The sequence below is a fragment of the Malaclemys terrapin genome, chromosome 2 (genome assembly GCF_027887155.1).
Source record: "Malaclemys terrapin pileata isolate rMalTer1 chromosome 2, rMalTer1.hap1, whole genome shotgun sequence".
Taxonomy (NCBI): Eukaryota; Metazoa; Chordata; order Testudines; family Emydidae; genus Malaclemys; species Malaclemys terrapin.
This window is the reverse complement of record NC_071506.1, coordinates 60,160,739-60,186,015: the sequence shown is the minus strand read 5'-3', so window position 1 is coordinate 60,186,015 and position 25,277 is coordinate 60,160,739. Positions and strand designations below refer to the sequence as shown.

The 25,277-nt window shown below is 37.9% G+C and overlaps 1 protein-coding gene across 1 annotated transcript in view; it reads right to left on the bottom strand.

The window, feature by feature from the left end:
- Positions 1 to 1,396: 1,396 nt before the first annotated feature.
- The window catches only part of ARFGEF1 (ADP ribosylation factor guanine nucleotide exchange factor 1), a 169,575-nt gene continuing 145,694 nt past the window's right edge, over positions 1,397 to 25,277 (bottom strand). Inside the window, exons 29-39 of the mRNA XM_054018001.1 lie at positions 24,709 to 24,839; positions 22,272 to 22,401; positions 20,139 to 20,274; positions 19,914 to 20,052; positions 14,399 to 14,471; positions 11,341 to 11,470; positions 6,407 to 6,546; positions 5,741 to 5,909; positions 4,960 to 5,098; positions 3,755 to 3,872; positions 1,397 to 2,823 (exon numbers count right to left, since the gene is read on the bottom strand). Coding sequence (XP_053873976.1) covers positions 2,659 to 2,823; positions 3,755 to 3,872; positions 4,960 to 5,098; positions 5,741 to 5,909; positions 6,407 to 6,546; positions 11,341 to 11,470; positions 14,399 to 14,471; positions 19,914 to 20,052; positions 20,139 to 20,274; positions 22,272 to 22,401; positions 24,709 to 24,839 — 1,470 coding nt within the window. The 3' untranslated portion in view covers positions 1,397 to 2,658. The remainder of the gene's footprint in view (positions 2,824 to 3,754; positions 3,873 to 4,959; positions 5,099 to 5,740; positions 5,910 to 6,406; positions 6,547 to 11,340; positions 11,471 to 14,398; positions 14,472 to 19,913; positions 20,053 to 20,138; positions 20,275 to 22,271; positions 22,402 to 24,708; positions 24,840 to 25,277) is intronic.

Below are 25,277 nucleotides of genomic sequence, written 5' to 3'. Positions count from 1 at the left end.
AGCAATTGAGGGGATTCTGAGTCCTGCCCCTGAAATGTCATCCACAATCTTGCAGAACATCAATCCTGCTGCATAAGCAGGTCAGACACAAACAACAACAGCTTATCCAAGGATCATGCTGGATCCATGACTTGGCCCCACCTTGAATTAACAGATGAGAAACATGTAGAGCAGGAAGTTTAGAAGTGTTGATGGGCTAAAACCACTTCCCTAATAAACCAAGTCCTAGAGCAGCTTCAGTTAATGAGATAATCTGGGATATACCCCAAAGACCTAGAGCCTACTCTGTGTAACTGTTTCACCAGTGTGGATACATGTACAATTAGGTATGGGTCATGGGGTGCTGCACCATGGATGCTGGGAGAAGAGCTTAGCTAGTACTTGTCTGCTTGCACATGAGTTAGGACACAGCTACTATAATATGTAAGTGATGGTGCACCCCCAAGGCTTTATGGAAATATGCTTATGAATGTATATATGACATAACTGGAATATGTTTTATGCTACATATGCCATCTAATATATCTCTGTAAAGGTTATGATCTACTGAATCTATTTCTATTTGTATGCATGTATCATTTTTGTGTTTTTAGTTATGAATATTGGCTGTGTAGTTGCTTGATTTCTAAGTAACCTTAATAAAGCATTTGGTCAGCTTCTTGAGAAAGGAATGTGCAAAGTGAGTGTCCCCTTAAGGGCAATCAATCTTGGAAGGCTCTAATCCACATAAGAGGACCTTCAGGGTAGCATGTAAACAATGGCTGCTGCCTGTAAAAAAAAAACCCAGAGTATGTATTAATACCTGGGAGGAGAGGGGCAACCCTATTCGGAGTGGAGCATCTGAGTGTTAAAGATAGGAACACTTCTTAAATTGCTTTCAGTTAAGTCTGCAGCTTTGGGACACGTGGTTCAGACCCTAGGTCGGAGTTGGAGCAGACTGGCGTGTCTGGCTCAACAAGACAGGGTGCTGTAGTCCCAAGCTGGCAGGGAAAGCAGGGGCAGAAGTAGTCTCGGCACAACAGTTGGTAACCCCCAGGGGGTTTCTGTGATCCAACCCGTCACACTGGACATATCCTCAGAGGCAAGAAAGACAAACAACCATAATGTGTATTTCTCTTTATCCAACTACCAAACACATGCCCTTGTTCATTTTGAGTGTTTCCTTCCACTGTAACCCATCCCCACAGGGAAAAAAGCCAGCCTTATACCAGAGGGAAACAAGCCATTAAAACCCCTAAAGTCTGAAGCTATGCTCCTGGCTGCATCCCCACTCCCACTCAGAGTGATCATATTATTTCTTAGAAGTTCAGTATATTTAGCTTCATTTGTTAAAAACAGAATAAAGAGCATGAAATGTCAAGGAAACAGTGAAACAAGTAGGTGCAGATTACACTGGTTTGATTGCACTGATGAAAGAATTCAAAAACTTTATTGACCTATAACCTGATTAGAATATGCCAGATGAGAACCAATATTGTACAGAAAGTTGTACAGAATTTTTACATAGAAAACTTTACATATCTGTACCATATACATTTTGTCCATCTGAAAAAATTTTCTACATCCACTGTAATACAGAATGCTTGACAATCTTGTCTTTAACCATCAGGGCACAATTCACAGTATGAATACATTTCCAATAAATTTAACCATCCCCAAACCATGCCAGATTTGTTACTTTAATATATTCAACATTAAATTCTGTACATAGAGTGAAATCTACATCAAACAAACAAAAAGTGACAGCAGACACAACCTAGACTGTTTGCAGTGATTCAAGTTCCAGTCCTTGAAGGATCATCATATTTCAATGGCTCTTTATATTTAAAAGCCCTAAAACAAGTATATTACAGGTAGTTATGTCAGTGGTGAGATTTTCTACCTCTGTTCTTGACAAAATTCAGCAACACTAACTTTTGGGCTACAACAAAACAAAAATCGTAACTCAAAAAAATAAACCCAAACTTCTAGTGCATTTGGTAAACCATAAAATGTTATGGGTTTTTAGCAAATCAATAAGAAAATACAGAAACAAAACAATGCAGGAAGAACTGTATAGTGTTTAATAATTTATATTACAGACCTGCATCTCTGTACATTTTTCACAGAAGGATGATTACCAATATCTCAGACCGCCTGAGTGTGCAAAAAATTTTAAGAGTAAGAATATCAGACATAGTTGCTAAATACCTTTTACCATGAACAATAATTTTCCATTCTTTTTTCACTATAAACATTTTATCCTTCAAAATCCAGCTCTCCTGAGTTGTACTTCTGGCAGAAGTTCAAACCTTTACATATATAGTTCTTTGGGTACGTTTTAATTTCACACCCGCCATAAACATCTGTTGCTATACTGCTATCTAGGACAGTAAAGGATATCGTAGCCCATGCTGACAACAGGACCGTGCTAAAAACTGACTCTATGCTCAACATGAGCCAGGAAAGAGAACCAATAGAGATAATCCATCAGAAAACTGAAAGGAACTGGAGTGTTGCAAGCCTGAATTACAGCTGTAAGTATCTGTACCATTAACCCTTAGATACATGTTGCCATACAAAGAAACCGTTTTTATGGCTATCCAGACAAAGCCTCAGGTCCTTTTAAATAGCCAAGGGATGTAATCTCGTAACAGAGCAATATTCAGTCAGCGCTTGTTACTGCTTGTTTGTTCCAGGCTCCTGCTCTGGTGGTTGGGATATCTGAAAAACTACACCAATCCGCAGGAAAAACCTTCGCAGAACGGCTCGAAGTTCAGGAATTAGGTCAAACTGCATAATTTCACACAAGAGAGGGTAGTAGAATGAGGCATGAGCTTTGAACTGAGGGGGAAAAAAATAAAGTTATTCTATTATACATCAACCTTCACAAGCCTGTTCTTTAGAGTGTCGGATTTCAAATACTATGCATCAAGGTGAGAGACAGACACAAAATGATGACAAATGTTAATGGAGTTCAAGTACAATTTTATAATCGGGCTGTTGGACGAAGGCTCATTGTATGTGACGTATTTTGAGATATCCTGCAGTGGCTATATACCGTATCTACACTTTTTGTTAAACTATTGCTCATTCTGAGAAAGAAGGGGTTTTTCCTTTTCCACTTAAGATTTGTGCACCTTGTCAGCTAACATCTGCTGCATGGCATCAAATTTTACTAAACCCAAGAAAGTTTAGTGGGGTGTGGGGGCCGCGGAGGTCTCAGATGAAAGTACAATAATTACTTGCTGTACAATTGCTGAAACATTCTAATTTGTCCAGAAGATTCATTCCAAAATTCATTATTACACATAGCATAGGAGTATACAGGGACTGGGCATTATGGGAAGAATTAGAAAAAGAACATATTTATTAACCACTAATCCTTCCCTCATAGTAGCTATTTGTGGGAAGCAACTTTTAAAGACAGTCCTCAAGGCAGATGTATCATGTCTTCATGTTATTTCATCACAGTATGCTCGTCCTCCCTGCCATACTCATCCTCCTCTCTACTGTCTGTCATCATCCCTCATGTACTGTCTCAAATTAGACAGCAAGTTCCTAAGGGCAGGACATTTTCTCAATTGTCTGTAAAGCAGCACGAACATTTAAAGGTCTATAATTACAAAGCCAATATATCATCTTAGTACTTTTTTGACTTCATGTTTTCAAAGTTTTTTGAGCATACCAGTGCTCACATAATAAAACTTGGAACCAGTTCTTATTTGCAGTACTGCTTATTTTATTTTAAAATATCTTTTATGCAAATACTTACCCTTTCATCACTTATCTTGAGGACCTTAGTCAAGAATAAGAGTAGTAGATTAGTCCAGGCTTCCCGGTGACTTTCTGATGCAAGAGTAAGGAAGTAACTTAGAGCTTCACTGCAGACACTATAGAGAACATAAAATTACAGAAGGTAACAAAGTGTTTGCAAATGCTATTGTAACCATAATCAATACTGAACGAGCCCCTGGCCAGAACAGCACCATTTTGGGAAAGGGAGTGTAAGCCTTATTAGCCAAAATAAATGAGAAGTGCCCTAAAAAATGTAAGTAGGGGAGAGAATCTCAACCCCCATCCCTGTTGCAGTTTTGCACAACTGGTACTTTTACCAGTCCTAGGACTGTAATATCAGAGATGCTGCCGATCAGGATTGAACTGGCCTGGCAAAGTGAGGTGCCTGCCCCAGCCAGTGCTATCATGCTCAGGCCTATCATATTTTCTTCAAATATAGTACACAAAACAGTAGTAGCAGGCGCTCTCAGAAGTGTTAGAAAATTATAGAAGTAGAGAGATACTTAAAGTACTTCTATATTTCATATAATTTCTGGATGTGATAACAAACCTCACACAGATTTGTGTGTCTTTCAGAGTCACTGTATAGTCTGTAAATCTGAGTGCTATCACCACCATATTTAAGTCCTATATTGTTCAGTCACTTGAAAGGGTTTTGTAGACTAAAATTTTTCTTCCAACAAATATGAGAGTTCAGAATAATTAATAACCAATACCCCCAAGAGGCACTGTGTGTCAGTAGGTTCCTGAAGCTCAGTGGCATCTGGGTCATTTCCTACAAGTGAGAGTATGTACTGAATTCTCAAAGAAAAATGGTGTCTATTCTCAGATTCATGTGAAAAGTTGACCTCCTGTCCCTCTTTAACAAACAACAGCAACAAAAACTTTAGGAGCAAAGGAAATTCCCCGCCCCACCCCCACATGGCACACACCAGGGTTAAGGCTGACACCACCCTATGTTCTGCCACTTTTGCAAGGTTTTATGGACAGGGCAGGGAGAGAGCAGAGATCAGAAGAACTGCACTCTTCTACACCACATCAGGCGTTTCAGCTGTAACTTTCATTGTACTATTTCCTTTTCAACACTATATAAACGTACATATAGCAAATCAGATAGAGCACATTAATGTGTTTCATGTTTAAATATATATTTTAATGTTACAGCTATTGCAATGATCTTACTTCAGTAGTCTTTGCTGGACTTCATCCCATGCACTGGTGCGGCTTTCATCCATGTACATGCGGAAAAGAATGCGCAACCCACAGGCCAGGCTACTAGTCTCCTGTTTCAAAAGATTAGGCTTTGATTTGCCTTTAAAACCTGGAGAAATGTAAGGAATACATTTAAATTTGTTACTTTCATCTTGAACTTTCCCTTTGTACTTCTATCTTTTAAAAATGCTTGTTTGCCAGTAAGCGGCCACTACAAATTACCCATTTATTTAGATCTTGCAGCAGGTAGCGCCATAGGGCAGTGCTGTTGTCTGGGGTCTCTGTCTACTACCATAATCATTTGCCAGCTGTTCGTGGCAGGCAGGAGGTACGGAGAGGGAGTGGGAGGAGTTGATTTGCAGGGCCCACCAGCAGGCAGGAGACGCTGGGGGGGAAACTGATTGGGGGGCTGCCGCTGGGTGCTCAGCACCCACGGAGTTGGCGCCTATGTTGCTCTTGTTATAAAAAAAAACACAACTAAACTATCACACATTTTTATTTTATCTTTTTCCTTTTCTGAAAGGAAAGTTTCTTTTAAAAGAAAAGAAAAGTCAGATATTTAAGTAACCAACCAGAAAAGAATCTCCATTGAGCTCTAAGACGAATATACATATAGCTAAGGCTAATTCTCTATGCAGGTGGCTCCCTAAGGTGATATAGCAAGGGAATCAGCTCAAAACACGCAACTGATTCGGTTCAAAACACAGTAACATTGTTTTCTCAAATATTTTTCTAAATGGAGGTGACCCACCTGCTTTCCAGAGAGCAGTTCTTTGTTCATTGTTTGAATTAAAAGCTTTAGCAAATCTGTGAGATTCCAGCAAACAGTCCAGCAATTTGAAAAGCTGTTGCGATGTTAGAAAACGATACATTCCTTGATCTTGTGTGTCCACATGAACATCGAAGTCTACTGCATCTCTCTTTAAAAAACAGACTTAGAACAGTCAGACTCAGAACAGTACTGACTACTGATTGTTGGTCATGGCAGTGAAGCTTTGCGATATCAGTCATTAACAACCAATTATGCCAACTCAAGGGCAAAAGACTGTTGAAATTTGATTATTCTATGATTTCTCTTTTAAAGACAGACACTATGAATTATGCCCCTTACCTTATTTCTAGCCATACACACACTTAAACTTAGATCTGGATAGAAAACACACACACACACACACACACACACACAAAATTTCATCACACACTAGTAATATCTAAATTTAAGCCTCCACAAAGTGGTCTGCCTCTGTGGGGGGAAGGCTGAATTAATGTAACGTTTAACAAACACTTTGGTTGCTTTGTTGGAAATTATGCAATTGTTCTAAGAAACTATTAGTTGACTGAAGTCGCAAGAGCTTATGGAACTTAATCTACCAGTGAAAATCTTCCCAAAAGGCTAACACCAACCACTCAAACTTACTTGTGCTGCTGCTAGATTCTCTGCATCTTCTTTTTTGCTGGTTGCTGGGAAGAACACAATGTTGTCGATAGTCTGAATAAGCTCCAGTTGTACAACACATTTGATTAACAGAGCAGCAAACAACTTCTGTTCTGGAAATTCTTTAAAAAAAAATAGAAAATAAAAATAAATCAGCAACATTACTTATTCTAGCAACTTTAACAGTTACTCAGGCAAAAAAGTAAAGTACAATTTAAATTTGTAAGTAAGTTATTTTAGTGAAGACTTTCAGGACAGACCTATACTTAAAAGAATGTAATTGCATGGATAGTTAAAACCAAGCCTGAAATGTAGAAATTCATCCACTGATTTATCACCATACACACAAAAGTTTGTCAATATATTTTATAATGGGGAAGGGTTTTTTCCCCATCTTTTCAAACCTCTAAAATTGTTGAAGGGTTTTAGTTCAGTTTATAGGAGGCAGGTGTCCATCACCACAAAACTACCAACTAAGTTCTGGCAGTATTGGCAGAATAGCCAGAACTCAACAGGCAAAGTGATTGTCACTTATAAAAATGGACCCTTTCAGACTAGCATTAAGATACATTTGCCTTCTCTATACTGGAAAATTCTCGCAAGTTAAATAGGGTGATTAGTCACTAATACGTCAAGCATCTACACATACATTTGCAACCAAGGTTCTAGAGGCATGCTTTGTAACATTTGTTAGCTCTCCTCTGGACAGGAATGAAAAAGTTTTGATCTCAGCTACTGTTAGCTAAAAAAAAATTAAATTCAAGGAAAGAAAGATTAAGTTACTAATTTATAATCATTTTATAAGGAGTCAAATACTGTGTTTAAGAAATCTTGCTTTAAGTTACAAATTTACTAGCAACCTAAAGCAAGATTTTTAAACGCAGGGTGAAATCCTGGCCCCATGGAAGCCAATGGGAGTTTTGCCATTGACTTCCAAGGAGCCAAAATTTCACCCAAGGTGTTTTTCTCCTTATAAAACTGTTGAATTCTTGCCCTCACCACAGAGAACTAAAAATCATATATCCATTAAATAATATCTTCAACACAGCGTATCTCAATCTTTTTGTGCTGGCGACCCCCTTTGGACTTAAAAAAAAAAAAATTGTGACCCCCCCCCCATGCTAAAACTTCAAAAAATTGTGACCCCTTACCTTAAATATCAATAAGTAAAATATGAATAAGAAACTAATATTTCAAACCTATGCAAATATGTAGTGATTAAAAATTAATCATGATTAATCGCACTGTTAAACAATAGAATACCATTTAAATATGGTTAATGTTTTCTACATTTTCAAATATATTGATTTCAATTACAACACAGAATACAAAGTGTACAGTGCTCACTTTATATTTATTTTTATTACAAATATTTGCAATGTAAAAAACAAAAGAAATAGTATATTTCAATTCACCTAATACAAGTACTGTAGTGCAATCTCTTTATAATGAAAGTTGAACTTACAAATGTAGAATTATGTAAAAAAAAAACTGCACTCAAAAATAAAATAATGCAAAATTTTAGAACCTGAGTCCACTCTGTCCCATTTCAGCCAATCGGTCAGACAAATAAGTATGATTACAATTTGCAGGAGATAATGCTGCCTATGTCTTGTTTACAATGTCACCTGAAAGTGAGAACAGGCATTCACATGGCACTGTTGTAGCCAGCATCGCAAGATATTTATGTGCCCGATGCGCTAAAAATTCATATGTCCCTTCATGCTTCAACCACCATTCCAGAGCACATGCATCCATGCTGATGACAGGTTCAGTTTGATAATGATCCAAAGCAGAGCGGACCAACACATGTTCATTTTCATCATCTGAGTCAGATGCCACCAGCAGAAGGCTGATTTTCTTTTTTGGTGGTTCAGGTTCTGTAGTTTCCGCATCGGAGTGTTGCTCTTTTAAGACATCTGAAAGCGTGCTGTATGCCCCGTCCCTCTCAGATTTTGGAAGGCACTTCAGATTCTTAAACCTTGGGTCGAGTGCTGTAGCTATCCTTAGAAATCTCACATTAGTACCTTTTGTGTTTTGTCAAATCTGCTGTGAAAGTGTTCTTAAAACAAACACGTGCTGGGTCATCATCCGAGACTGCTATAACATGAAATATATGGCAGAATGTGGGTAAAACAGAACAGGCGACATACAATTCTCCCCCAAGGAGTTCAGTCACAAATTTAATTAATGCTTTTTTCCTTTAATGCGCATCATCAGCATGGAAGCATGTCCTCTGGAATGGTAGCCGAAGCATGGAGGGGCATATGAATGTTCAGCATATCTGGCATGTAAATACCTTGCAACACCGGCTACAAAAGTGCCATGCGAATGCCTGTTCTCACTTTCAGGTGACATTGTAAATAAGAAGCAGTCAGCAGTACCTCCAGTAAATGTAAACAAACTTGTTTGTCTTAGCAATTGGCTGAACAAGAAGTAGGACTGAGTGGACTCTAAAGTTTTACCATTGTTTTCTTGTTGAGTGCAGTTATGTAACCAAAAAAAAAAAAATCTACATTTGTAAGTTACACTTTCTCAATAAAGAGATTGCCCTAGAGTACTTGTATGAGGTGAATTGGAAAATACTGTTTCTTTTGTTTATCCTTTTTACAGTGCAAATATTTGTAATAAAAATAATAATATAAAGTGAGCACTGTACACTTTTCATTCTGTGTTGTAACAGAAATCAATATATTTGAAAATGTAGAGAAACATCCAAAAATATTTAATAAATTTCAATTCGTATTCTATTGTTTAACAGTGCGATTAATCGCAATAATGTTTTTTAATCGCAGTTAATTTTTTGTATTTAATTGAATGAGTTACCTGCGATTAACCGACAGCCCTAATATAGAGTAATTTGTTATTGTTATTCTTTGCAGCTAGCAAATACGTATGTGTGCTTTTCAGCAAGATCTTCTTGTGCAATGGATAAATGTTTAAAGAGAGCTCAAGTAAGTACTTTGCAGAATGAAGGAGTGAAGAAAGCAAAGTGCAGAAAATATGATTGCAGCTATTTAATGTGCAGTTTTACAGCAATCAAAAAATAAATCTCATTGTGTTGTGTGTAGTGAAGTGCTAAGTGCTGAAAGCAGGAAACCTTTGAAATTAAGTCAGCATTTGGAAAGTAAACATCTACAGTTAAAGAACAAGCCTCCTGAGTTCGTTAAAGAGAAAATGGAACAGCTTGAATAGCCAGCAACCACTGATGCCGAACACAAGGAATGTCAGTAAGAATTCTCTTGAAGCTTCATATCTCATGTCACTTTGTATGCCCAAACATGTAAGGAACATACAATAGCTGAGAATCTCATACTTCCTGTGGCATTAGACATGGTTACAAGCATGCTCGGCCATGAAGAGGCAAATAAACAAAGCTATTCCTTTATGAAATGATACAGTTTCGAGGCATATTAATGAAGTGGCTGAGGACATTCATGAGCAGTTGAAAGAAAAGTTAAAATGGAGTGAATTCCTAGCTGCTCAGTTTCATAAATCAACAGATGTTCCAGGATCAGCACAGTTCTTAGCTTTCCTTCGATACAATTCAGATGCTACTGTTGAGGAAAACACACTCTTCTGTAAAGTGCTGCCTAGCCACATGACTGGTGAATATCTATTTAATATTTTTGCTGAAGCTACCAAATTATTTTGAAATCGATTGGAAAAAATGTATTGTTATATGCAGTGACGGTACCAAAGCAATGACTAGCAAGAACAGTGGGCTTGTTGCAAGATTAAGAACAATTATGCTGCATGCAATTTGGACGCATTGCTTCTTACATTGGCAAGCACTTGCTGTGAAAGGAAAGCCTTCTGAGTTGCATTACTTGATGAATCTGTAAAAGTTGTGATTTTCATAAAAAAGCCTATTTCTATCAGCTCGCCTGTTTGTGATGAAATGGGTGCACTTCATAAAAGTCTTCTCTTGCACAATGAAGTGAGGTAGCTCTTAGGGGGGAAAGTGTTAAGCAGACTTTCTGAATTGCAAACTGAAGTACTTATGATCCCACAGGATCAAGGGTCTCCTTTTGCTAAATCGTTCTGGGATCATTCATGGTTTCTTCAATTGGCTTACTCAGACATCTTCAATCATCTCAATGAGTTAAACATGAGTTTTCAAGGACAGCACAAAACCATAATTGTGTTGGGAGACAAAGCAAGAGCCTTTGAAAAGAAGCTTGGAGCCTGGTCTGCTCGGCTTCAGAGTGGAAACTTGGAGTCATTTCCTCTGTGTTGCAAATTCATTAAATCAATTGCTGATGAAAAGAGTGTGGACATAAAACAATTAAAAAACATTATGATTGAACATATACTTGAACTTAAAAAGAAGCTCCAGGATTACTTCCCACCTGACGACGAAGAACACGACAAGAGGTGGATAATTAATCTGTTCAACAAAAGAGAAGTCGAGTCTGCCGAACTTGCAGGAAGCCTCCAAGATAAACTGATCTAGTTTTCATCTGACAAAAAGCTTCAGTGTTCATTTCTTTCAGAAGATGTTTGCATGTTTTGAATGGCTTAGAAGCATGAGTATCCCAAACTTGTAACTGAAACTTTGAAAGTTTTAATCCCGTGTACAACACCACACTTATGTACACTGGGATTCTCATCAATGGTTTCTTCAATTCAACGCAACATAAAAAAATTAGCTGATACAAAGCAAGCACAAGTGTCTCATTCCAGGACTTTAAGACTCTTAATTTGTAAAAAGTGATCTTATAGTTCGTTTCTGTGTAAAAATATACTATGATCTGGCACACATGTTTTTTCGTACCTTTATACTTGTGACCCTCCTAAACCCATCCTGAGACACGCCCCCCCCCCCACCCCACCCCGGTTGAGAAACACTACTTTAACAAATACAAAATCCTCTGTTCTCAAGCATTCCTCTTTTTATTTAAAGAAAGACTTACTTGCTGTAGGTCTGGTTTTGCTGATCTCTTCACTTGCTGTGGACCCCACAATGGGCTGAATTTGGTGTCGATCTGAAGATCTTGGCTGGACAGTATCATGAATATCTACAGATTTCTGTGATATTGTATCCTGAAAATAAAATAAACAGTCGGTACATCAAATAAACTGAACAGAAGCTCACCAATGGGTCAACTTTCAATAAAATGTAACTGTAATTTACTGACAATAATTTTGAGGAGTTTTCTATTTCATTATTGTGATTATTTAAAAAATATAATATGCACTATAGCAGTTTTTTGGGAGAAGACCAATTCAAGTAATAAGGTTCACCAAGACAAGGATTGACAACTTCTCAAATACGTGCATGTAGAGCAAAGTAATATAATCAAATAACTAAGATAAAATATGTAATTATATATTGAAATCAAGAGAATACTTTGCACTTACAATCATTTTTTACCATTTTCAAATACTTCACTGGACCATGTACTAGCATGTCAAGTAAAAGCTTAATTCACGTTTCACTGGATTAACTATATTAACTGTAGTATAATTAACTGGATTAAATATATTAACTGTAGTATAATTCTGAAACCTGGCATTGCTCTATACCTTCCTTCCAAGTGCTTTATTTACAAATTCTTAGCCCCACCCAGCGAAGCATCTTTCTCCAATATATAAATGGGTGAAAATGAGGCACACAGATGTAAGTGGCAGATCTTGGAATGCTTCAAATAGCAAGAGTAAGTGAGCAGTATAATTGAACTTTAATCTTTATTTGCTTCAAGTCCCCTGAAGTCATGAATGATCACCTCATGATGTGTGGTGGGTATAAATCACAGAAGTCTACTGCAGCAAGATGTTGGCTTGGCAGATGGAAGTATCAAGTAAATGCCCTATTAAATATTATTATTATTATTATTATTATTATTATTATTTGATAGTTAGCTGCTTCAGCAGATTTCTGTGATATGTATATCAGGAATACTAAAAAAACAGGGGAGTCACAAGACAAGAGCTGACAAGATAAGATCTATGACTTGGGATGACCTGAAAGAGAAAAGCGGCTACATTATATGAATAGCTTCCTTATTCTTGCTGGGTTGAGTATTCTGCATACTAAATTGAAGAATTTTATTTTATTTTTTCACTATCTGTTGATCACCATTAAGACTACTCCCTGCCTTTCAATTTTAAGTACTCGTGGGAACAGGTAGAAATATTAAATTATGTAATTTAATATAGAAATAAGAATATTCTATCATTAACTGCTGAAGTAGTTTATATAGATGTGTGATTATTATTCCTTTCAATAAGCAAATATTTCCAGTGTCTATTGTCCAGTAAATGCAATTTGAGACTATGACGATTTAAATCTAAGTATACGACACTTACAAACAATTATAGCATACCAATAATAGTAACCAGGATTGGGTATTCATCAAACAGTAGACAACTCCTCTCCTCATTTTATATGAATGCATGTTTGATTTTATACTATTGTGTATAATACCCAGCACTGTTGCACTCAAAACACTTAAGGAACAATCTAAGACAAGAGGGCCATTCAGATGCAAAATAAAGGGAGGCAAAGTATTCTACTGGTTATGGAGGAATGGGAGTCAGAACTTCTGGATTTCATTTCCAGTTTTTGCTGATGCCTCGCTCACTGCACGAAACTGGGCAAGTCACAACTACTGTCTCTCAGATTATGCATCTGAAAACATGTATAATACTTCCTACCTACCTCACAGGAAAACTGTGAAACAGCTTTATTTTAAAACGTTGAGTAAATTTAACTGCTGATTGATCATGAAAATCCACAAACCCCAGCAAACCATACCACAGGATCTAAGGCTACGTCCTCACTGAAAAAGGTAAATTTTTTACATTGAGATAGCTAACTTGACATAAATACACATTTTTTTTTTTTTTTGCAATGAAGACAAAGCCTGAGACTCTGGGCTTTTTATAAAACATCACTGTGATGCTACTTTAATTTAAAAGGACAACAGCAGCTTTTTAGTTTATTCAAATGATCAAGGACTATCCAGTGCAATATTCAATTATTTACATATTGTATAACTTTCAGCTTTATTTCTAATAATTTCAAATGGAAGTTCAAAAATACTGCCATCATCTACCATTTTATATAGTGCTTTTCACTTTCAAAGCACTTCACGCACATTAGGATGTGGCAAGTACATCTAATAACACTGAATGAGAGTATTGGCTAGAGGTCTAATACAACCAGAAATGAAACAGTTCACATTTGTGTTTTGCTATAACTAGACCCCTGAAGAGAAATGGAGGAAGTTCACATCTTAGTGTTACCGTTCTGGACCTTGATCCTGCAATGGCATCCAGATAGATGGACCTTTTCACCCATGCAGAGACTTAGGCCCCCCATGTCCTAGGAAGATTTACTCAAGTGCTTAATTTAAAAAGCATGAGCTGTTCCATTGAAATCAATGGGACTCAAGCCCTTAGTCACATAAGTATGCAAATCCAAAGAAACAACAGCATGTCAGTTTACACCATCAAGGCTTGGAGACTAGATGGGCTACAAACTTTATTTTTAAATGAAAGTTTATATTCTTATTATGAAACACAATCTGTGAGAAACCCCCAAAAAAATCACTGAAGTGCAACGATTTTCTGTGATTATGCACTATGGATTTTATTGTGCTAGCCTAGCTAAAAAGATAAATGCACTCTTATTTAAATTAAATCAAAACAATGTTATCGTCCAAGGAGCGTGGCCACCACTATCTATGGGTGTTATCAGGAATGTGCACATGTACTGGAATATAGCTTACCTACTTCTGCACAACACAATGTATGAGCACTGCATAAACAGACTGAAAAAACACTATTTCTTGGCAACTGAATGTGTTTTTTTGAAGTACATTATCTAGAAAAGCATTTCCAACCAAACCACATCAAAATTTGGATCTAAACTAAGCACATTTTACTTGTTCCATACAACAATGTATATTCAAGGGAAACCCATGAGAGCTTTAAAAAAAAATTAAAACTCATTTTTATAAAACATACCAGCTGTTTCTCTCTCAAAGCAGATGGAGATACAGGGCCAGCCTCTCCACCTGTCGGTCGCCAAGTCAACAGCCTTGAAAACACAAAGAGCACACACTCAGCAGTTTTGAAACACAAATCACACATTTAGATACTTACATACAAGACACACATTCGTATGCAATGGGTACCCTGTGTCTAGTATTGTTAGAAATGAAATTGATAAAAGGCATGAAAAATGAATAAAAAATGGAGGCAAAAATATACTCTGTTAATAGATACTTCCAGAAATCTATAATTTAAATACTGTTTTTGAAATATAGTTTGTTTCAGTTATGAGCAAGAAATAAAAATAAAAATGTTTACTTCACACTTTTCCAACTATAACTACTTTAGTTCTTAGCTTTAAAAACAAAACAAAAAACAACCTCTGGTGTTATTTGTAAACTTTATAACTGATACAGAGCAGAAGCGACAGTAATACTTTGCAGGCACAAAGTTGTCACAAAGGAGTAGCTGGGAACTCTTCTGGGATAGAGGTGGCTAAAGCCAATGTAGTTGGTTTTATGCTACCCAGTCATCATCACTACCTGTGAAAGGAGGTGGGAAAGAGTGGGCCCAGAGCATGCTGCACTCTAACAATTCTCACTGGCATAATGGCCCTAGGGAGCTATTAAGTGCCTGCAGAATTTAGACTGTTCTAATTTTTGCCAGGAGCCCGTTCCCAGCTCCTGGCCAGTACCAGGATAAGAGGAGGGTCAATTTTGCCTCTATCAATCTCAGCTATGCCAAACTGTGCTTTGGCACACCTGAGGGTATGGCTTCATCTTAAATAAAATTATAAATTGTACAGATTATATTATTTCTTCTGATTTGTAACAAAGACGACTTCCATCCAGGCCTCCAGAATCTGATGCCTGTGACATACTCAAAAGTGTGTGCACATGCCTGGTGGGGCTCATTGCAGGATTTTTCTACTGTTACCATGTTGCATAAGTACAGGAGCAAAGGTAGGGCAATGATTTCTGCAAAAGCAATTGAGATACTGAAGAATTAATAACCCAATGAATTTGAAAGCATGCCAGGACACCCATTTTACCTGGCTACTCACATGATTCTTCACAAAAGTGATAAGTAATTATTTTAGTTATCTAAGCAAAGAGCTTCTCAAAGAAAGGCAAGTAGTATCATTTCAGGATTGTTTAATCACTTTTGAAAACAAGGAGTACATCTACACTTGGAGCTAGCGGTGGGATTCCCAGCTTGAGTAGACCGTCTCTCACTAGCTCTCATTGAGCTAGCATACAAAAAGAGTAATGTAGCATTGGCACCGGCAAGCGGCAACATGGGCTAGCCACCACACATCCATCTCCACAGAGTCTGGGTGGGTTTGTACCCAGATTGGCTAGCCTGTGCCACTGCTTGCAACTGCCCATGTTACAGTGGCTACATACTATTTTTAGCATAGTAGCTCGATGAGAGCTAGTGAGAGTATGTCTAGCCTAGCTGGGAATATCACACCCAGCTCCAAATACAGACATAGTCAAAGAGAGCCTGTCAAACACTGGCAGATTCCAGTACCATGTATGAAGACTCACCCATTAAATAACTTTTGAAGCAATCACAATGTTTCTCATACTTAGAGGGATATAAAATATAATACATAAAAACAGGTTTACTGAGTTGCCAATATTAAAAATAGTGTGAGGTAAAGTGCTGGCTGGTTCAAAGGTTACTAACAGAATACAGGGTCTTGGGGTACGTTTCCACCGAATCCAAGACATAACTGCAGCTTGGGTAGGCATACCCTCCCTAGCTCTAATCCAGCTAACAAGGCTAAAACTAGCAGTGAAGTTACAGCAGCACAGCTTCAGTGCCGACTAGCAACATGACTATGTACCCAGAAGGCCTGGCTGGGCTTCTTCACTGCTAGTTTTAGCTGAGCTAGCAAGATTAAAGGTACCTACCTGAGTTGCAATCACACCTTCATTTGCATTTTAGTCATATTCTTATTTTTAAGGCATTGGGTCAAATGCAGTCAGTTCGTATGCTGGAAGGTACCTAGAGTTAATACTGAAGTCATTACACCTGGAATAAATGCTAATTTATTAACTAACCACTTCCACGCTATTAGCAATAAAGCCCTTGCCCTTGATGCAACCATCTATACCTCTGTGCTCTTTGCTTCTGCCTGCACTTCAAGAAACATAGTGTCGGAACAAGGAGAAAGGAAGAAAGAGTATGTGAAGTTACTCAGAGCAAGGAGGGGTTGTTTTCCTCATCCCCAAGCACTGGAGCAACATCCAGAACAAGCTGTGTTGTCAGGGCTGCACCGTAGAATAGAAAGAGGAGAGAGCTGAGGCTCTTTGTACAGGCTCTTTGCTGTGAGGGCAGGAAAAGCCCCAGCCCAAAGAGGAGAGACAGGACAGAAAAATATGACCTGCATGAAGAGGAGACTGCAGGTCACAAGAGAGCTACAGCAAAAAGGCCCCGCTCCCATTGGAAGAGGAAGGAAGCCACAGGCACGGAGGGAGAAAAATAAGATAGCTTAAGGGCACAGAAACAGCAGAAAAACAGGATGAAAACAAGGAGCCTGCAAAGAAAAGTTAATTTTTGAGGGAAATGGAGTCAGTATTTCCACTAACCCTTCTAGAAAGTCTTAAATTTTGCTGAGAAGACATGGCTAAAATGAACAGGTCATTTTGAGCAGTTTCGTGTTGCATCAGGGTTGTCAGTAACAGTGATGGGTACCAAGTAAATGTCCTCATATGCCCTGGAAGATGAGGCAGATGACATACTGATCAGAAGACTGTATGTAAAAACACTGATAAAAACAGATGATGTTTCACTGGGAAGGCTGCGCATCTCCACAGAATATAAATGGGAACACAGGGATGCTTGTGATCATACAAAAATTTCAACCTATAAAGCTCAAGAAGAAATACAAAATGAAATCCTGAGGAAACTCTGACAGAAGACAGACAGGAAAAAGAGAACGGAAACATATGGAAACTGTGGTAGAAAAATCACAACATTCGTGGAAAATGTGTCCAGCCAGAAAAGCAAAATATCATAAATGTCACCAAAAGGGAAACTGAAGCATTATGCAGGTCTTAAAAGCAGATGCTTAGACTAGGTCTACACTACGGGGGAGGGGGTCGACCTAAGATACACAACTTCAGCTACGTGAATAGCGTAGCTGAAGTTGTGTATTTTAGGTCGACTTACCTGGCTGTGAGGATGGCGGCGAATCGACCGCTGCCGCTTCCCCGTCGACTCCGCTTCCGCCTCTCGCTGCGGTGGCGTTCCGGAGTCGACGGCAGAGCGATCGGGATCGATTTTATTGCGTCTACCCTAGATGCGATAAATCGATCCCCGATAGATCAATCGCTACCCGCCGATCCGGTGGGTAGGTAAGACATGCCCTGAGTAGACAATGCAAAAGAACCAGCATAAGAGGTCCACAACAGAAATTGTTACGGAGCAGCCAATGTCTGATTGTATGAATCCACAGAACAGTGAAGGAACTTAGTACTTTGGTGAAAATGAAGACTTGACACATTCTGCTTGCACAAGTTCATATTAAAACTGTACATGGTAGCTGACACAAAGGGTTAGTGTGTTTGGCTTTTCACATCTGGAGACGGGTTCAAATGTCGCTCTCGGTCACACCAACAAAAGAAACAGTGGTGGTTTCGTTCCAGCCACATCACTTCTTCACCACACAATCTGATGCTTTGATAGCATGTGAAATTTATTATTGGTTTAGCTCAAAGAGTTGTATTATTAAATTAAAACCTGAAACATCTGGGAACTGGCTGCCTTTCTGTGGATTTTGTGTTGCTATTGGGTGGCGTGTTGAAGAGGTTTCTAGCCACTAAAGACAGGGCAGGGTGAGATATTTGTGAGGTGAAAGTCCCCCCTCACTGCAATTCCCTCTGCACTTCAGCCTGAATGCCGCATGCATCCCAGCTCCCCCACTATCAGTTCCTGATCCCTCCACTGGGCCAGGTAACATCAGGAAGACAAACCTGGGAAAGGAGAAAATGGTATGGAGCCAGCAGTCATGTGCAGGCCCAGCAGTGTTGTTACATGAGTCAGGACAGAGACAGTGAGACTTCAGAATGGGCAGGGAGTTGCACACTCTGGCTTCATCTACAGTACACCCCACTGGTGGCAGTGTGTAACGTATGTTTAGCTATTTGCCAGCGTGAAAAGCTCACTATGTCCACATTGTGGCGTGTGGCTACAAGTGTCAGTGAAAGGCTCCGGAAGCAGGGGAAAGGGTTCAGCAGCTCCTCACTGCTAGGACCTTTTGTTGTGGTGAGGAAGGGCTCCAGCAGTGGGGAACCGGCAGAGTCTTTCCACTGTTGGCGTCTTTCACTGAGGTAGGAAAGGCTCCAGCAGTGGGAAACTACACTGCTTAATGGTGAAGGCATGGCTTGGGCAAGTAGGGAGTCGTGCAGGGCATGTACTCAAGTACATACCCACACCCTTCAGGCATTTCTTTACTCTAGTCGCCTAAACTGTGCCTCACCATCTCCACTAATATTTATATCTCTGCTGTGGGGTTACACAGATATGGACACTACACACTGCCGAAAAAAGCCTACAGTATAGACGCATCTTCTGGGAGGGATTTGGGGTCGGGGGGTGTTGGAGGATTTTAGTCTCAGATAACAGTAACAGCGATTTTCTATTTTTTCACACCCCATAAGCATGCATGGCATATTGTAGCTGAAGTGGCAAGACCCTTCTCCAAGAAGCTTACAGGCAGAGTTAAGATATAACACAGCAAGGAAAGACAATTAAATGTATGTGGGTTGTGAAAGGTTAAAGGCCACAAAAGTGAATGACCAAGAGATTAATGCGTCACACTAAGAACATCTTGTTAATTCCTTTTGGGCCCCCTCCCCTTTATTATTATTATTATTATTTTGCTTTTTAAGTAAACAGATTAAAATGGGGCAAGTGTGAAGATGATGAACCAACTATTTGGCTTCCCTGACAAATTAAGAAGCTCACTCTAATACACTTCAATTAGCATATTTTATGGCAAAACTCCTATTATTTCACATGTACTTAAAAAATTGAAAGGCCTACTGTCCAATAAATAAGACAAAGAGAAGAAGCGAATAAAACCAGGAGATACAATTCTTCCTCAGTGAAGCTGTAATTTTAAAAATTTGATTAGACCTCAATAATTCCTGTTAAAAAACCTCCCATATTATATTTCAAAGGTGTTGGGTTTTTTTTCTTTAAACACAATTGATTAACATTTACAATATATAGAAAAAGTACACTGAATACCCTTGTTATTCTGAATCAATTTGCTGTTCTAAAAGACCATTTATTTTTAGTCTTCTGTTGACAAATAAGCAAAAAAAATATATTAAAAACATTAAATATAATATCACAACTTTTTGGTCACCCATAGAAAATTAAATTGATTTCAAACCATGGAGCCCTTATCCAAATTATCTTCTAAAAAGAATAGCCAATACAAATTTTACAATAAAAAGAGGAATTTTCTTACGCATGGGGGATTGTGGTTTTGAAGATATCCAGCATGCAGTTGCACGTTTTATCCCAGATTTCTAGGGTAAACTTTTCACCATTTAGAATGACGACATTCTCCAAACAGTTGGTACCAGATCGTGCTAGCTGTTCATTGTCTGGAATAGAAAACAGTGCATTTGTTTGTTTGTACCCAACAGGGTAAAATGTTAGCATTGTTTAAAACAACTTGGTACAGTCTTACCTTGCTGCACACACCAGTACAGCTGTGCAAATATATCATCCAAGAGGACATCACTAAGTACTTCTAAATACTGGGTGAATACATCACATATTGCATAAAGTGCATGATTGCAAGTAGTTGTCATCCATTCAGCTTTCTAGGAGAAAAAATAATAGCGAGGTGTGTACTACTATAAAGTTTCTAATGTATCTTATTAAGAATGCGTGAAAGTCTTATTTTAACTTGTAGGCAATTCCTGTTCATCTGTGGGGGAGCTATTGGGTACTTGTTCCATCTGCATCTCTTTCCTAATTTCTATCTTTAATCCCTACTGCTATCCCTAAACTAAATTGCAACTACTATCCACAACGACATGTAATGGTACATGGATTTGTCAGATAGGGTGGTCTAAAATCAGTCTCTCCACTTTTACCCTGCTTATTGTGAGGTTAAGAACATCAGCTTCACTAACCCATTGATAGCATAAAGGAAGAAAGCATGAAAACCTGATCCCAAGGAGAAATTAAGTAATGTAAATGTGAAGAGTACCTGATATAAGAAATGTAGCATACAGTAACTCCCTTTCTTTTTGCTACTATTTGAAAACAATGTAAAGGCTATGTAAATCATTAATGGATGCTAATATAAATTTAGTCTCACTAAATTTAGCTAACTTTTCTATATCTTAATATTTGACAAAGAAAAAGAAAATCTGGCCTTTCACAAATCAACTCTATGTATTTTCAAAAGTAGTTGATATCTTGACCATATTTATAACCTATTATATCTGTTACCTTAGTATAAAAAGTATATGGCACAGCTGAAATGTATGAAATAAGCAATTGCTAAATTACTAGAACCGAGATGATCTTTCTTTAATGCTTTTAAAAGCAAGTTGCACCCCCCACCACCTCAGAGGTGTGGGGGAGGGATATTGTCTGGGCCTCCAGGGAGAAGAGGGCTCTGTAGTTTCTTTTAGGATCTTTCCATTTTATCCTGCTCATGGGAGCTCAGCTTTCTCATGGATTTGAAAGGTGGGATTACTGCTGGGGGCAGCATCCTAGCTGACTGGCTGCTTTGAGGGTTGCACTGGAAGCCCATTGGTTCCCATGTTCCAAAGGAGAGGGCACCCCACACTCCTAGCCCAGAACAACAGCTCCCACACCTGGGGCTTGGGGAGGACATCTTTGGCCTTGTCTTCACTTACCGGAGGGTCCGGCGGCACGCAATCGATGTTCTGGGATCGATTTATCGCGTCTGGTTAAGACGCGATAAATCGATCCTGGAAGTGCTCGCAGTCGGCGCCGGTACTCCAGCTCGCCGAGAAGAGTACGCGGCATCGACGGGGGGAGCCTTCCTGCCGCGTCTGGACCGCGGTAAGTTCGGACTAAGGTACTTCGAATTCAGCTACGTTATTAACGTAGCTGAATTTGCGTACCTTAGTCCGAAGTAGGGACTTAGTGGGGACCAGGCCTTAGAAACTGCTGCGGAAGTTGCACGAGTTGCCTTTTTAAATTGGGGAAGACATTTTATTCTCACTGCCAGAATGGCCAGCAGAGGAAGAGTTTTTTGCCTTCCCCAGCAGCTCAGGGACCTAGTGGGTAAGTTAGGAGTTGCAACTTGGCAAGTGTCCAGTGCAGGTACTCATTCGATAGGGAGTCTGGTTCCCTGATAACAGGAATTGGGAGCTAGAGAAAGGTTTCCCCTGATGAAACTAGGAATGGGATAGGAGCTCCTGAAGTCTGGTATGAAGAGGTGTCAACCTCTTTTTCTTCAGCCCCTTATAACCTTCATATGCAGCCTAGTTCAACCATAGTTCCCCTGTGTCTGATCTTTCTTCCTGCAATTACCAATTCCTAAACCATTCTTCCAACATGCAAAATAAGGATCTATTATAACCTAGTACATGGAATTATAATCCCTCACTATACAGATGTGGTTTACAATACAAATAAGAAGAAAGATCCTGAGTATGTTCAACAGAACAGTAATACAATTAATTAAGGTAGTTCCAGCAACAAGTGAAACATTCTGATTCACAAGACATACGGGTGTGGCTTTATCCATGAGGAACATTTTTTCCCCCTAGCTGTGAATCTTATGAAAATCTCTCCCCCTCAAACTGTGCCCCCCGCTTTTTTTTTTTTTTTTTACCTCTGTCTGCTGTTCTGGCAGTTTCATGTTGTCAAATATCCTGAAGACAATCCTAAACAAATCCTGCCACCAGTGTTTTTCATAAGTATGGCCATATGTTTTCATTATTTCAAACATTACCGTTAAGCCCCTGCAATTAAAAAACCACACAAGTATGAGGAACCATAAAAAGAAACACTATATGCCACAGATGTCACACTGCTACACTAATAATAATAATATTCCAAACCTGCATGAAACACATTCTATACATTGTTTTTATTTTTAAAAATGAGTGGTAAAGTCAACAGGTTAAAAAAATATATTTTTAGAAATTGAAGTGGCACCTGGAAAACAAAGCAAGCATTCATGAGCACTTCAAACTGAATAGGATTTTTAAGTTTAATTTCAAGGGATAGAAAACTGAGGGCACAAATTTCACTGAATAAACTCTTTATAATTTTTTGTAACCTGTCAGAATTTACAGTAAAATATTATGAATGGAGGTACTCACAAGGTAAATCAGTGTATAATTTGTTTTAAAAAGTGAGCTTTTCCAAATGCTACCTGAAGCTAGGAAATATTCAAGGTGACTTGTAAAAGGAAAAAAATTGGGTTGTGCCCTTTTTGATTTTCTGTGAAGAACAGACAAGATTCTACTTATTTTTTTAATTGAGAAATTCAGGTCTCATCTTCCGCCCCCCCCCCGGAAGACTAAGGATGCCTAGAGAACTGGGAATATTGTGACATGAGACACCATGCATCTGAAATCTAATTGAGAGAGAAAGTTATTTTTATTAAGATTTTTTAAAACTTTTCTAATAACACATTTAATGTAAAAATATTCCAGAAACAGTTAAGAAGAAAGTATCTAGTAAAGATTCACCACCTCTCACCCTTTTAATTAAGGGCGGGAATATTTCCAGTCAACGTCTTTGACCTCCAACAGGTCATACAGCACAAATAAGGAAAAGAAGCCTTCACATTTCTGATACTTTAAAATGCAAAACCAAGCATACTTTATTTTAAATACCAGGTGTTTATACATTAGAAGGAGACAATACAGAGCATACAGTCCCATCTTCCTGTTCAGGTCATCTTTTAGCTACAAGCAGCAGCAACTCATTTACAAACCCTCTTCCTTTCATCTATTTACATTATGAACATTAAAATTAAATGCATCCCAATAATGAGCCCTTCAAGTAAACATACAAGCATCTCTTTCAACATTTCTTGATTTTTAGGGCTGTGCCTAAATTTGGCTTTACAGTTTTCTTTCCCAGTCTTTATCACAGGTATATAGAATTATAAATTGTCAAATACATTTGTATAAGTTATTTGTTACAGTTACTGGAATTCTAAACGTACTTTTTGTTACATATGAATCTGAGTTGTTTCCTGTTAGGGACAGTGAAGAATTAACCTCAAAAATCTAAAATATAGTTTACTTTTCTATTACATTATTTGACACACTGTAAACACACTTCCTTTACGAAAAAGGAAATCCAAACATTTCATATACATCATTAAAAATTTCAATAAATATAAAAAACACATTACAAGGGCAGACTAGCATTCAATGAAAAACAATTAGATTTGTGTGGGAAAGTACTGTATAACATTTCTCCCTTTCAATCTCTTTCTGCAATCAATTACCAATTTGCAGACCCCATTACAATATCTGCCCTGGCTTGAAAATAGTTTGCAAATACTCAAAGAAAATATGCAAATTCAAGTATTCAACAGAAACCAGAAAAGGTTCCTATAGGATTTTGTCATAATTTTCTATTACTATTAAACCTGGTTATTACACTATTTGTTCATAGTTGTTTAACAACAACAAAATAATGGGTAAAACTACCAGGGGAAAAAACATATTAACCTAACTAATTTCCTATTTTAACAAGAGTTCAGGGCATACTGATTGTTTACACAGTTGGCCTACTGTGTCAAAATTAAAACGGAATGATTCTGACTAATTTACAACCTCTAACATATGGAGGGAAAGTTACTGTTGTACTTTTACTGAACAGGCACTAAAATCAGCACTGGGTTTGACTATCTCAAACTTTAAGAGAGAAACAGACATACAATAGAAGCCCATATCATAATGTCAAGTATTTCACCTATAGTATGATAATTCTAAAAGCATGTATCCATGTTCAATGGATCTTCATCAACTTAAGTAACAAAGCTAACTTAAGTCAAAAGTTTCTTCAGAGAAAAAACAAGATTTTTTTAAATTAACGTTTCAGCATGTTTAAAATGTATTTATAGCACTTGCCTATCCTCCCAAAGTGATAGCAATTAAATGAAATATACAAGTTTCTGATTTTAGTCAGACCAGTTATGTTTGCCAACAGACAATTACCTCCATCTGTTTTAAAAACGTTTTAAAGGCTCATAAACAAGAAAAACAAACCACTTGAAAATTTAAATTACAAATACTGTTTGTTACCTGGTTCTTACATCTAATTTGCATCTATTGATGATACAGGATAACTCAAAGAGAATTGGGAACCATCCTCTCACCCACACCCTGTCTTCAGGAGCTACATTCATATCATCACTTGTGTATTCCTTGAAAGCCTTGAGAAGCAAATACAGGATTAATGTAGCAGAAGCATAGTATCATTTACAAGTTATAAACTTACTATTTTGGTGGAAGGTAAAAGTACTAAGATAATATTAGAGTAAATGTATTAACTAAAGCACAATTTAAGTACTGTTATGGATATTATATTAGAAAAATTGTATTCAATATTTTACAATCTGGTATTAAGGTTTATAAATGATACCACAAAATATGGCAATAAAATTTACCTTAGCAGCTATACTATGGTCAAGGTAATCTAAATGTTTTTTAAAATTATTCTTATAAAGGTATGAAAAACAGATTTTGCAAGAAACAACTGCCTACTCAGCCACCATTTGTAACTTTTAATTTAACCTCTCAGTCTCCTATTCTGTCCTACAGAGACATCCTTGAGGATAATAATATTTTTTTAAATTGACACCTATACCTAT